Genomic DNA, 14,898 nt, shown 5'->3' with positions numbered 1-14,898 from the left:
AAAAAGAAAGCTACAATTCTATTTTATACTAGATTGTTATTAGATTCAATGTTTTATTCAAAATTATTTACCTGAATATATGAGTGAGAGGAGGTCTGTAGGGGCAGAAGAATATTTCAAGCTTATTCTGCTGGGGAATCATTATTAAATTAGTGCATAATTGAGCTTCATGTTTATGCACAGTGTAGCCTTTAAAAATTATTTCCTTCCTCCTCCACCTCTCCCTGGCACAGACAATCAATTACCTGAAATCGTGGAAGAATGTGGAAGTATTTGCACACTGCAGGTCATTCAAAGGTCCAGTGGGGAATGGACACCAGAACTTACAAATGCTGTTAAATGAAATATGTATTTTCACATGTCACTAAGGTGACCCAGTGTGTTTTTTAATGTAATAAGAAAAAAATAAAACAAAAAAACTCCCTCATGAACAGAAGCCAAAAAAATCCTTTACTAGTGTAGAGAGTCAAAATGAAGGAAGTGCAGGTAGGTCTCTTCAGAATTGTCCACTTGAATCTGACCTTCTGCTATTATGTGTTGATACCAGCAAAATTTCACAGGGGACTCAGGCATCATGCTAAAAATTTTTTGACAATTGTGCTATAAAAGGATTCGTCAGTTTTATTTTCAGCCATGAGACACCTTTAGAAAACAGAAACATGCCCCACATTGTGGTGAGAAGCACATGGTATTTGGATTGGTGTTGCATATTGGAAGGAGTCTCAAAAACAATGAAGAAAGTTGTCCTGCTTGTGGTCTCTTTTGGAGGTAGACTCTGCATGGGACATGGGACATCTCTAAGACACATCTAATGGAGCACTGAGAGATGGACGAACAGGTGCCTATGGAAGGATACTCTTTCAACCTGCTTACAGATGAGTATGGAAACAAAAGAAAACATCACTTGTAGAGCTGTCAACTGTAGAAAAGGAAGAATCCTGGGGAAACCATTTCTGGCAAAGTATTTGCTTTGATGACCGTGCAAGTCACAAAGTTGCCTGTGAGCACACAGGGGATACTTGGTTACATGTGATTGCAACAGGGCGTGTGTGCCATGGCCTCAACTTGCTTCTTGATGACATCATGAAGCTGGCCTTTCACCAAAAGGATTCCAAGAAGAGCCAAACTATTGTGAAACTTGCAGGAGCCACTCATTGCTGCTGTCTTCAAGGAAAAGACAGGGGAAAACATGCAAAGAACTAAATCAAGACACTGAAGCTGAGTTACAAAACCATTGATCAGAGTGGATTATATGCTCTTTGGTGATGTTTTGAGTAAAATTGAAGCAGCTCTTCAAGCAAATGTCATGTTTGAGAGGTAGCCATACCTCTTTTCCCTGAGGTTTCTATAAATGTTTATTCTTGTTTTTATTCTCTTTCATCTTTCACAGTAGACCTCTCACTGTGGAATTTTGAGTGAGACCATGTTCAGTGGGAGAGAAGGCCTTTATTTGTGAGTGGCCTTGGGGAGGATCGTGACTCCAGGATCTTTGATATTGGAAGAGGAGACTCCCTTCCGGGCTTCTCCTCCTCCACCTCTGCTTCCTTCTACTCTCCTCTCTCTTCCCTCTTTCCCCTTTGCTTTTTTATTTTTCATGTTTTGAAGCATTCTTGCCCCTTTAAAAACCCACCTTAGCTGGGTTCTTCTCCATTGCTCCCTGATCTGGACCAGTGTCCCTCTGTGTTTGGCAGTGGAGGCAAAATGTAATATGTGTAATCACCTTATAAACAGCAAGGTGTTCTAACAAGTTGGTTGTTATTCTCTTACTGTCCCCCCACCCCCACCCCATGGACTTGTTCTGAGCTCCTGTTGTCATCCCAACTCTTGCTTCCCTGGCTCCAGTTGTATGTCCATTCTGGATCTGGTCTCCCAGTTTCCCTTCTCTGTCTTTCCCTTCTCGTGACTTATATACTCTCTCATTTCCTCAGAGCCTTCTTAGGAAAGGAGTAATTTTGGTTTGCTAAGCACATTGAAGCTAAGGCATTAATGGCTAACAGATTTGATGTTAACACATCAGGGATATTCACATTTTAACTGGAGACTCCTCAAACTTCAATATGGAGCCTGCCAGTGAAATTTTAGGCAGCATGAGCAGTCAGTGGAAGAGAAAATGAGCCTTTTCCTGGTGCTTGTGCATATGGATGACTTCTTACTCCACACATTCAAGAGATGGGCCTTATTGTAATGTGTACAGGCTAGTGAATAAAATATTAAACTGGGACATGAAGCGTCGGGCAAGGTTTGTGGTTAGGGGAGCCAAACAAGGATAAGGACATCTTTTAAAGAAAAGTCAGGAAAAAAAATAATATGGTTAAGAAATAAAGTACAAAATATGAGTATTTTCAATCACCCATGGAGTCTCTCTTCTGTTAACATCTCCCTGCCTCTGGCTCTGGTAAGGAGCAGGCAAATACAGGTTAAGCAAATATAGACAGCAAGTCATTGAGCTGGGAGTGATTTGCATGCCGAGAGAGATCACAGGGATCGTCTTTTCAAATCCTGCAGTACTGGAGGTGTTTGCTAGCAGCTAGGCTTTTGTGTGAATCCAAGGAGAGAGCTTTTGGATCTCTCGTCTCAACAGAGTGGCTTGGCCAGAGAGGCCACTTTTCCTTGTGGATGTGTCCCAGTGTGAGCAGAGCTTTCTGGAGAGGATGCCCTCCTCACCTGCATTGATCTTCATGGTCATCTTCTTCCTGGAGTCGTTGGCTGCAGTGCTGCAGAATGGCTTCATAGTTACTGTGTTGGGCAGGGAGTGGGTGTGACGCCAGGTGCTGCCCGCAGGTGACATGATTATGGCCTTCCTGGCCGCCCGGTTCTGCCTGGATGGGGTGGCCATCCTGAACAACCTCTTGACCTTCTTTGAAATGGACTATTACCACATCTCCTGGAACTTCATCAACACTCTTGCTTCCTGGCTCACTGCCTGGCTTGCCGTCTTCTACTGCGTGAAGATCACTGTCTTCTCCTACCCTGTCTTCTTCTGGCTGAAGTGGAGGATTTCTCGGTCAGTGCCCAGGCTGCTGCTGGGCTCCCTGGTCTTCGCTGGTCTGACAGTCATCTCATCAGCCACTGGGACTAGAATTCTTATGGCTCCCCGAGTTCCCAAGGAAACAGCATCCTGGCTGATACAGTACAGCCCTTCTATTGGTGTTTTATTCTACCTCGTGCAATGCTTACGTGGTCAGTCCCATTCCTCCTGTTCTTGGTGTCCATGCTCTTGCTCATGTTCTCACTGTGCCAGCACTTGGGGCAGATAAGGGACTATAGACTGGGCCCACGTGATCCTAGCACACAGGCTCACACCATGGCCCTGAAGTCACTTGTCTTCTTCCTTGTCTTCTATACCTCATATTTCCTGTCTCTGATTGTTGTTTCTATGAACATCACAGCCTGTCAGAGTCACTGGTACTGGGCCTGGGAAGTGGTGACCTATGCAGGCATCTGTCTGTACTCCAGCATCCTGGTGCTAAGCACCCCTAAGCTGAGAAAGGTCCTGAAGACCAGGCTTTGGAAAGCTCTGGACAAAGGCTGGTCTGTCTCAAGTTCTCAGTATCAATAATCATTATCTGTGGACAAGCCCATGAGTGGTGAGAAGCTGTAAAGTTTGGGCACTGTCCTTCTCTCTTTTCATTTCCCTCTTTCTTTCCTACTCCTTCCATGCCCTATTAATTCTTTTTGCACCCCTCTCTGTTCCTGCCATTCCATCCACTGCTCCTAGCACCCAGTGTGTGTCCCAAGCCACCCTAGGCTGGGATGTTGGCCTCATTGCCTCATAGACCTCTCATACCCTCTATATGAGCAGCCATTATAAAGCTCTCCAAGCATCCTTTGGGTCAGACTGCTTTTTGGAGACCTGCAATGGTTGTCGGTTGTCTCTGTGGTCAACCTGAAGTGTTTTTTTTAATGGTGGCATAGATTGTCCTACACCATTCCACACACAACTTCCCTCCTCACTACTGTTCTGCTGTCAGCTCAGTCTCTCCACTCCAGCCCAGTAAAGATTCTTTCCATCTCCCCACATCTCCACATCTTCTTCACTCTAGCCTGTGGTCATTTGTCCCATCTGGAACTTCCTTCTTTCCTTTGTCTGCCATTGTCCATTCCCTTCTTTTGTGCCCAGCTTATGACTGATTCCACCCATGGAGTCTTTTCAGTTTGATCCCATGGAAGGCTGAGGGTTTATAGGAGTTTCCCACCACTCTAGGTCCTGCCCATGATATTGCATGTTTGTTATATGTTGAATTAAAAAGAATTGTCTGATGTGAAAATGCTTTTAGGTTTTGGCCAACAGAAGATAGAGAAGGAAAACAAAGTAAGTTTGCTACTGTTCTTAATTTTGATAATCCTTCCCTTCCTGTCTGCTCACCCAGGAGGTGGATCCTGAATGCCAGTGCCTAGGATGTAAGTCTCCAAATTGGGGTGTTTGCATCCCAGAGTTGTGTGCACAATGATCCACTGAATGTGGAAAGAAAAGTGTGGCAACTCCAATTTCCACTTATTTTTATCTCATCCTTTTAGTTCCTTTTTTGTGTATATATTTTATGATGTACAGAATATATTAGTAAAGTACACATGCATGTAGTTAAATAAATATGCATATGGTTGGATTCATGTCTTAAATTTGTTTTGCTGATGGAATTAATTTTAAAAACGTATGTAGACCAAAAGACTAGAAAAGGGTTGGGTGGAGCAGTGAAGGCAAGAGCAGCAGCGGTATCTGTATCCACAGACCACGCATCTGGAAGCACCTGGAAGACTGCCTTTCCATGTCTACTGTTTCCTGGAACAGTGGAGTTCCAGAACTGTGCTGAATGTCTTGGGTGGGGAGAGGATGGTGATGTGACTCTAATGTCCCGCAACATGTTCACAGCCCTTTGAGTTATGCCAGGTCTAGTGGGCTTATCTCAGGACAACCTTCTTGATTGGTTGATGTTCTTAACCTCCTTTCCCTAGGTTTTAGCTCATAAGAGCCCCCAAACACTTGGTGGCTCCATCTTGACCAAAAACATAACCCAGTTTCTCATCCTGACTTTCAAGGCTTTCTGTGGACTCTTCCCAGCCTGATATGCCACCATTCCCTTTGCTGTAGCCAAACTTGTCTGATTATTCCCTAGACATAAGGAAATTCCATCTCCGTCAGTGGCCCATGTCTCCTTCCTTGCAACATACAAGACAGCGTCTTTCTCGTACCCCAATGAAGGCTCTGCTGCTGCTGTGCCCACTGAGCTCTTCTCAGAGTTCTTGGTGGGAACAGAATGCCGTATAACATTTCCAGCTGCAGCCTGGGAGTCCTCCCATTTTATCCCTCTCCGAGAGAGTCCTTGAGGTATGTGTTTCCCACATAGAGAATCTACTCCGGATTCCTACCTGGACCATCCCCACCATTACACGTATAAAGACCAGCTGTGAAAACTCAGAATTCTCAGACTTGGCTCCCACCTGAGAGAATAAGTCTGAATATGAGGAAGTAACATGCAGTGAACAAATAAAAAGCACAAACAACAGAAGAATCACTACAAAACACATTGCGTATTTCAACGCAAATGGTTATTCACCTTTTTGGATTAGCTTAATCTGCACAAAGTATGTGGCCAGTTAATGTTGCGGTTTATGATTGGTGCATGAAAACACTCTGAGGGCAGGTACCTAGCTCACCGTTGTAGCCCCAGTGCCTTTCACAGGGTCCTTCTGACATGGGAGATGCCTCGTAAATTGTTGTTGAATGAATCTTTTCAGTTGTACAAGCCATCGAAGACGTAGGAAGTGAATGGGAAGGATGAGCTTCCATACTGAGAGGTCTGTGACTGGCCAAACTCCAGAACTGGAAGTTCATAGTTTGCCCCATTGCTCCAAGGTCCAGTAGGAAATGGCCAAATGTCAGCCAGAGGAACAAGGCTGAGGAAGAGAGCAGTTGGGAGCTCTATCTCCTGAAGATTTGCATCTTCACAGAAAGACAAGGTGAAAAAATACCTTGGTTCACTATCTCTCCTTTCTCTAGGAATGCAGTATTCACCATAGCAAGGGCTCTGTGTTGGAAGAACAATTCTGCCTGGATCTTTGTTCCAGGTGGACTGGGACCTGGAAGGAGATGTTATGTTTTCTGCATTCTGTTCTCTATGGGGTTGTATGCATGGAACTGGTAGGATACAGTGCTGGCCAGAACAGGAATGTACTATAAAATACTCCTTCACTCTCATGTTACTTTATCTTGAGCCTTCAATATTGCCATATATGACCCAGAATAATTTCTCCTTGCCTATCTCCCTGTAGAAAAATTAATCTGCTTATCACTCACTTGGGTAAGTAAGTACTCACTTAATTGATTTTTTTTGACTCTTGGAACATCATTCCTATGAAAAATATAACTTTTGCTTACTCTGCCTTCCTCTGGTTAAAGTAGAGGGTACAAGAGTTGGTGCTCTTACTTCTACTGCATCTCTGATGCTCTCCTGAATTCTCCTTGGACTACTTGTCCCTCTACAGGATGGATGGAATGGCAGGTAGTTATTATAGTAACAGCTGTCATCATCACCTTAATTCTTCCTTATGCTTATGCAGATAGTATAGATACATATTCACATATATTTGTGATCCATATATTTTATAGGTGAAGAAAGGCGTTCAGAAAGATTAAATGACTAGTCTGAAGATCCATACATAGTGATTGTGACAAGACTCAAAACCTGATCTCTGACTTCAGCTGAGGATGAAGATCAGAGTAAAGGATGTGTTGCTAACTATGGCAGAGACCTCTGGTCCTGGAATCAGTTTGGGTCTTGGTCTTTCCTCCATGTAACTATGACCTTAGTTGAGACTCTTAATCTATAATCATTTCTTTCTTTTATAATATTATTTTAATGTTTTCTTTCACTCTAAAAACTGAGATTGTAGTCTTAGATTCTAGTTCAATCTTGACTTAGAACAGATAATACTTGGGGTACCTGGCTGGCACAGTTAGAAGAGCATCTGATTCTCTATCTGGGGGTTGTAAGTTCAAGCCCCATGGTGGGTGTAGAGCTAACTTAAAAAAAACAAACAAACAACAGATAGGGACACCTGGGTGGCTCAGTCAGTTAAGCATTTGCCTTTGGCTCAGGTCATGATCCCAGGACCCTGGGATCGAGTCCTGCGTTGGGCTCCTTGCTCAGTGGGGAGCCTGCTTCTCCCTCTGCCTGCTGTTCCCCCTGCTTGTGCTTTCTCTCTCTCTCTCTTTCTCTCTGACAAATAAATAAATACATCTTAAAAAAAAAACCCAGATACTTTTTGCATCTTACAGATGGAGAAATTGAGGCACAGAGGGACTAACAACATACTCAGTAACTCATGGTGAGTCATTGTCCTGGGTTCTTTCTGCCACATCCCATTGGTTTTATTGCTATCCCAGTAGGGGTTCCTTCATGAAATGCCACTTAGGTCACTAATTATAAAATGTTGTAACAAAAAAGTCACCTGCCTGAAAATACATAATTGTCTCCTGTGTTCTTTTTGATGCTGATGGTCATGACAAGTTATAGGACTTGAACTAAACTCTTTTAGTAGAGGTTTAGCTCATTTTTCTATTAGGGGAGTATTCCAAAAGCACCTATTTCGTAAGGTCATAGTGAGAACTAACACAGTGGAGAACACTTAGAACAATGCCTGGAATGAACAATCAACCAACGAATGTGAGCTCTGACTGTTGACAGAGGATTTCCTCACAGAGGTGCCAGAAGGTGTGCGGTCATGTAGGTTTCAACTTAGAGGAGTAGAACCTAAATGCGAGTGCCTGCCTGGTATATTATTCACACCAATGTTGACATGGGCAGAGAGTAGGCAGAGGAAGGGCAGGGAAATTCAGGGGCAGGCAGGGGGACTTTTGAAACTGAGCCTTAGCAATATTTGCATCTGTTCTGAGGAGAAGAAACTCTTTACCCTCAGGAGTTGGCCCATGTCCTCTACTCTGTCCTCTACACTTGGGGGCAGCTGGAGGGGCAAACGTCATGCAGGACCTTGCAGAGCCAACCAGCAGGAATAGACCTTGAAGTCTTGGGACGCATCTTGTCCACAGGAGAGATGAATGGAGATGACATGGTTCCAGAACCTCCAGTGACTGACTGATAAGAGAGCCATCACCCCGGCTATCATTTCATTTCATTTTCTTTTTTTGTTCCTGGGGACAGCAGTGAGCAACGGCTTCTTCATCACTGTAACACTGAGCATGGAGTGGTTGCTACAGTGAACACTGTTAACCTTGTGATAAATTATTAGTCAGCCTGGGGGCCTCTTGCCTCTGTCTGCAGTGGGTGGTGATGAGGAAGAGCATTTATATTTTCCTGTATCCAATGGCCTTCCCATACAACCCTGTACTGCAGTTCCTAGCCTTCCAGTGGGACTTACTGAACACTGCCACCTTATGGTTCTTCACCTAGCTCAGCGCTTTCTGTTGCGTGAAGACCGCAACCTACACCCTCCCCATCTTCCTCTGGCTAAAACAGCAGGTGTCTGGGTTGGTTCCATGGATGCTGCTTAGTTCCTTGGGACTCTCCAGCTTGAGCACCATCCTCTTTTCATAGGCAACCAGAGCTTATATTACTACTTTTTAAGGAGAGGGTTGCAATCTTGGAATGCCACTGGGAATACTATAAGATCATATGAGAAATCCTACTTCTCTTTAAAACTTGTTACCTGGACAGTCTTTACTCTTGTCTTCCCTTTTTTTTTTTTTTTAAGATTTTATTTATTTATTTGACAGAGAGAGACACAGTGAGAGAGGGAACACAAGTGGGGAAGAGGGAGAAGCAGGCTTCCCGCTGAGCAGGGAGCCCGGTGTGGGACTCGATCCCAGCACCCCGCGATCATGACCTGAGCCAAAGGCAGACGCTTAATGACTGAGCCACCCAGGCGCCCCAACTCTTGTCTTCCTTGTTGGCATGGTTTTGCTCATGTCTCTAGAAAGACACACTAAGAAGGCCCTGCTGTCCATCACAGCTTTCGTGACCCCAGTGCCCAGCCACACATCAAGGTTCTCCTGGCTCTCATCTCCTTTGCTATCCTCTTCTCCTATTTTCTTCATGGTGCTCAGCATTGCAGGTGTTTTTCCATCTTGGAATTTAGGCACCGGGTGTGACAGGCAGTGATTTATCTATGCATAGCTGTCCACTCCATCAGTGCTCTTGAGCAGCCCCAAGCTGAGAGGTGTGCTGGAGGGGGGCTGCTGTGCACAGTGCTGGGCATCTTGAGTTGCAATTAATGAAAAACCTCAGAGACTCTACTGCAGAGGGCATGGTGCAATGGGACATGGCTTCTTTAAATCTCTTCGCCACTTTTAATGCTCTTTTCCTCTCTGCTACATTTAATGATGAGGAGAATAACTTCAATGAAATAGGATTTCAAGGTGAGATCGAAGGTCCTGAGATAATGGGCTGGCGTCACTGATTTACACTCAGCAAGCGGGTAGCTAATGCAGCTTTGTTCCCTGTGGGACTTGATGTGGCCAAAGAATCAGGAAACTTTTATTTTCCCTGTGATCAATCTCTTGGAGTTTAAAATTATCCCTTCCTCTCTCTTCCTTCCCCTCCCCTCCCCTCCCCTCCCCTCCCCTTCCCTTCCCTTCCCCTCCCCTCCCCTTCCCGTTTCCTTCCTCTTCCCCTTCCTTCCCCTCCTCTCCTCTCCTTTTCTTTTCTTTCTCTCTCTCTCTCTTTTTTTAAATCACTTCCCTGTTTTCCAGCCATCTGTTGCAGTGAAGACTTCTGTGCCAGAGTTCCTGGTGTCTGAGCTCTCTTCACAGAGCATGGTCAATTTGTGCATGTGTGTGGCAGTATGTATTATCTGGGATTTGTATATTTGCAGATGACCCTTGGAGATCCCTATGAAAGCTAAGGGTTTCTGATTTCTATATATTGCTTATGTTCTCTGCAGTAGCCTACTCTCTTAGTCTGCTTTGTGAATGTTAAGGTCCATGAACCCAGAGGTGATTTCTTTTTTTTTTTTTTTTTTAAGATTTTATTTATTTGAGAGAGAGAGAATGAGAGACAGAGAGCACGAGAGGGAAGAGGGCAGAGGGAGAAGCAGACCCCCTGCTGAGCAGGGAGCCCGACGCGGGACTCGATCCCGGGACTCCAGGATCATGACCTGAGCCGAAGGCAGTCGCTTAACCAACTGAGCCACCCAGGCGCCCCAGAGGTGATTTCTTTTATGCTGATATTGAGACCTACTGAAATTTTTGATGGGGGTTCATCTATATCTGACAAGATTTAAGAAGAAAAGACTTGGGTTTGGTTTGGTGAAGAGTGCAGGCTGCTTTTCTGCCTTCCATAGATCTTCTCAAACCTTCCTTAAGCTCAATTACCTCTTGAACCATTCAAACAGGTCCTTAACCTTCCCTCTATTTGCTTTAAAATCTGTAAAGCCTCATCTTCTCTTTTTCATTAGAAGACAGGTTTTCTAGAAGACCTGCTGTTGGCTTTTCATGGCTCTTTTTGCTTCTTTCCTATGCCCTGCTCAGTTAAGGATTCCCACTTCTATGTGAATCTTCAAACTTTCCCTCTTCATTGTCCTTACTTTCCTCAACAAATGTGCATCTTATCTTCTTTCCTGAAAAAATCCCCCCAATTCTTTTACCCCCTCAAGTGGCCACTCTGCTAATTAGTCACTTGCTGAGAATCACCCACCACCACCTCATGACCCCTTACAATCCTCTTCTGCTCCCCCATTCTGTTCAAATGTGTTTCTAAAGGACACACAGGAGTTCCTAATTCCTAAATGTGATGTTATCCTCAGCCCGCATCTTCTTTTTAAGTTTATTTATTTATTTAAGCAATACTCTACACCCAGTGTAGGGCTCGAACACACGACCCCAAGATCAAGAGCCGCAAGCTCTTCCGACTGAGCCAGCCAGGCACCCCATCAGCCCTCATCTTATGTCTCTACGGTATTTGCTTCTCTTCATAATAAGTGATTTCTTTTAAAAATATACTGATTAACAATACTTTTACAAAAGTAAAACCTGATCTTGATAGAAGATTTTAAAAAAAGGAAAATGAGCACCACTCATAATTGCCAATTATGAGTCCCGTGATGCTGTACTAGGTTCTCCTCCCCGCTCTGCTGAAGTCCTGTGATGCTGTACTAGGTTCTCCTCCCCGCTCTGCTGCTCCTCTTATGTCTTCCTCATACCTGCTCATCCTCCTGCCCCCTGGCTCTTTCCTTAGCCAGCCGTCTTCTTTGTCAGGGATTCATCTGCTCCTTTTTCTTTTGTGTTTACATCTGTTCACATAGCTTCATTTATGACCTTCACGCGAGTAATCAATCATCAGAACTTTGACCTTCCTCAGAACTCCAAACCTCTCTTTTCTTCCACTTTGGGCATCGCCACCGGATAGTACCATGAACATTTCAAATTTAGTGAGTTCTAAATGGATGTCTTTTCCCCTCTTCCTTTCCCTCCACCAACCCCCTTCACTGCTCAGTTGGATCTATTTCTTCTATTATTTATATCCAGTAAATCAGGCTTACCACCTCTGAGATAATTTTCACTCCCCATCTCTGCTGAGCCCTTGAACCTAATTAGCAGCTTGTCTTCAATTGCTACCTCTGCAGTATCTCTATTGTCTGTCCCCTTCTTCCCATTCCTGTGGATTCTAGTTTAGATTAGACTGCCCTCCTCTCTCACTGGGACTGCTAAAATTTCTTCTTCACCACTTGCTCCATTACACTTTCCCCTCCCTCCCTCAAAACTACCATTACCAGAATCATCTCCTGAAGGCATAATTAACCATTCCACCCACTCTCTCACTTCCTCTCAGTGTCTAGAAATGAAGCTTGGGTCCCTAAACCTGGCATTCACAAACCTCTACAATATGGCAATAATTTTATCTTTCTCTGTGTCTATTCTAGTAAAATACAATTTTGTAGCAAAATCTGGATGAACCTTGTTCCCAACATACCTGGAGCTTCCTCCCTGACATACTGAAATGTGCTCTCTTATCCCCCCATCTACCAGTGAAAATCCTATATAATTTTTCCCCCTATTTAACTTTTAAAGGTTAATCCAAATGGCTTCTCTTTAGGGAAGCTTTTCTGGTTTGCTACCCCCCAAGCTTTGCTCTCTCTGACCTTTGAAGACATATAAATGGGGTGTTCCTCAGTCATGAGATGAATTCTGTTTTTTTTTTTTTAAAGATTTTTATTTATTTATTCATGAGAGACAGAGAGAGAGAGAGGCAGAGGGAGAAGCAGGCTCCCAAGGAGCAGAGAGCCCGATGCGGGACTCGATCCCAGAACCCTGGGATCATGACCTGAGCCGAAGGCAGACGCTTAACCATCTGAGCCACCCAGGCGCCCATGAATTCTGTTTTGTGGTGGAATGATCTATATTCATGTTTTATTCTGCCTAGTATATTTTTTAATTCTTTTTAAAGGATTTTATTTATTTATTTTAGAGAGAGTGAGTGTGAGTGGGAAGGGCAGAAGGAGAGGGAGAGGCAGAGAATCCCAAGCAGACTCTGTGCTGAGCGTGGCGCTGGACATGGGGCTCAATCTTATGACCCTGACATCATGACCTGAGCTGAAACCAAGGGTCAGATGCTTAAGTGCATGAGCCACCCAGGCACCCCTTCCTAGTATATTTTAAAGTATTTGAAAGCATTGGCTGCCTTGTATTCTTCTATGTGTCCCCTGAAGCACTTGTAAATACTTGATACATTGAGCAGAGTAATTCTACGGCACCTGGAACTCAGCCATAAGCACATGGACTTTTGTCTGTATATTTATTTCCAGGCTACCTACTACATTTTTAAGCTGATGTTTGAGCTGTATTTCCTTTGCTAACTGGCCAGCTTATTTTTGGAGGTCAAACTTATATTCTGTTTCTCTTTGACTAATGCTCAATGTAGAAATAATAAATGAGTAAGTGAGAGAGTAAGATATGCCTGATTTTGTGATGGCTTTACCTTGCTTCTTTCTTGTTCATTTACATGTTGCTAAGCAACTGTGAATGACAAGCTTAGCTCCTTCCTATGGGAATCTCAGTGAAGTGCCACTTCTCTTTGTTACTGACCCAGTCTCTCTTTCCAAAGCATCCTGTATAAGCTAATCTTTGTTTCTTCCTCTTTTCACATTGTTAGCCTAGGAGAACAGAACATCTACTAGAATCTGAATGATCTCCCCACAGGGACTAGTTCTCCTGGAGCTTGAACACACAGGGAAGCATAGAAGAGTAGCAGGGTTTGTTATATTTTTAAAATGCATAGTTAACTTATTATTATTATTAACTTGCCTGTAGTCTAATTTCATCATGCATTATGATGATATTAATAATAATTATGAATGCCTATTTTATGTGAGGCATAGGATTAGGAAATTTATTTACTTATATCCCTTATATATTTAATTCTGAAAACAACACTGCAAAGTAGAAACTGAGGCTTAGAGAAGTTTACTGAGGTCTCATGGCCAGTGAATGATGGAAGTAGAATACCTTAGTGCTATAGCCTTTAAGACAGTATGGTATTGATGCAGGGATGGATAAATGCATCAATACATAGTCCAGATAATAGTTACATGGAGAATTATATATGATAAGTAAGGCATCTTAAATCAGTGAGGGAAAAAATGGTCATTTCATAGTGTTGCAGTATATTGATACTACAGTTGGAAAAACAAAAATATAGTTAGAGCCAATATTTTACCCTAAATTGCAGATAGATTATTTTAGTCTGAATGTTATTTAATTTTTTAAAGCCTCCCTTTTTTTGATAACTCAGTTTTTCCTATATTTTGTTTCATGAAATATTGCCTTTAAATGTCACAGAAATGTTGACTGTTCTCTCTCCCACCTTTTTGTTTTTGTTTTTTAAAGGATTTTTTTTTTTTAAAGATTTTATTTATTTACTTGTCAGAGAGAGAGCGAGAGAGAAAAAATGCATAAGCAGGGGGAGCAGCAGAGGCAGAGGGAGAAGCAGGCTTCCCGCAGAGCTAGGAGACTGATGCGGGACTTGATCCCAGGACACTGGGGTCAAGACCTGAGCCGAAGGCAGATGCTTAATCAACTGAGCCAACCAGGCATCCCTCTCACCCACCTTTTTGGATGGCATTGTAGAGTATGTAAATGCCTTCAGCTTCCACAATCTCAAAAAGCCCTGTTTTCTTAGGCCTTCTTCTTCTCTTTTTTTTTTTTTTGATTGATTGATTGATTGATTTTAGAGACAGAGAGCACAAGTGGGGGAAGGGGCAGAGGGAGAGAGAGAATTCTCAAGCAGACGCTCCACTGAGTGTGGACTCCAATGTGGGGCTTAATCCTAGGACCCTGAGATCATGACCTGAGCTGAAATCAAGAGCTGGACACTTAACCAACTGAGCCACCCATGTACCCCTCTTGGGCCTTCTTAGTAAAACTTGAAAAAGGAAGTTGTAATGGAAGTAATTGGTAAGTAATTGGCAAATTTGACTACAGAAAAATTTAAAACTTTTTAAAAAAGATTTGTTTATATGAGAGAGAGAGAAAACACGTGGGATAGGGTGGGCAGAGGGAGAGGGAGAGAATCTCAAGTAGACTCTCTGCTGAGTGGGGAGCCTGACATAGGGCTCAAGCCTGAGGCCCTGAGATCATGACCTGAGCCGAAATCAAGAGTCGGATGCTTAACTGACTGAGCCACCTAGGTGCCCCAACATCTAGAACTTTTTATGAAAAGATTCTATAAATGTAAGGATCACCAAAGTCCTTCTCAATTTCAAAAGACAAATAACAGATTGCCAGAAAATACTTACAAACATTTTCAAAAGATAAAAGCTCTATCTCTAATATACAAAGAGCTTCTACAAATCAGTAAGAAAAATAAAAGCAAGCTAATAGAATTGTGGTTAAATGATTAAAAATAGATAATACAGATTGCCACATATACATGTGAAAAGCAGTTTATC

At 43.2% G+C, this 14,898-nt stretch overlaps 1 protein-coding gene and 1 long non-coding RNA gene across 2 annotated transcripts in view; both read left to right on the top strand.

The window, feature by feature from the left end:
- Nucleotides 1-7,378, top strand: part of LOC145716455 (uncharacterized) — a 38,553-nt gene extending 31,175 nt beyond the window's left edge. Inside the window, exon 3 of the long non-coding RNA XR_014139096.1 lies at nt 234-7,378. This is a non-coding gene — a long non-coding RNA (uncharacterized LOC145716455). The remainder of the gene's footprint in view (nt 1-233) is intronic.
- Nucleotides 7,379-7,427: 49 nt separating this feature from the next.
- On the top strand, nt 7,428-9,106 carry TAS2R60 (taste 2 receptor member 60). The gene is given in 5 exon segments (XM_081800892.1): nt 7,428-8,088; nt 8,090-8,227; nt 8,229-8,541; nt 8,544-8,671; nt 9,062-9,106. Coding segments are annotated over 5 exon segments (660 nt in total). The 5' UTR covers nt 7,428-8,052.
- The last annotated feature ends 5,792 nt before the right edge of the window (nt 9,107-14,898 follow it).

Source organism: Leptonychotes weddellii, chromosome 12, assembly GCF_054177405.1.
Source record: "Leptonychotes weddellii isolate Sample4059 chromosome 12, ASM5417740v2, whole genome shotgun sequence".
Classification (NCBI taxonomy): domain Eukaryota; kingdom Metazoa; phylum Chordata; class Mammalia; order Carnivora; family Phocidae; genus Leptonychotes; species Leptonychotes weddellii.
The sequence above is the reverse complement of the archived record's forward strand: the minus strand, read 5'-3'. Positions and strand labels throughout refer to the sequence as shown.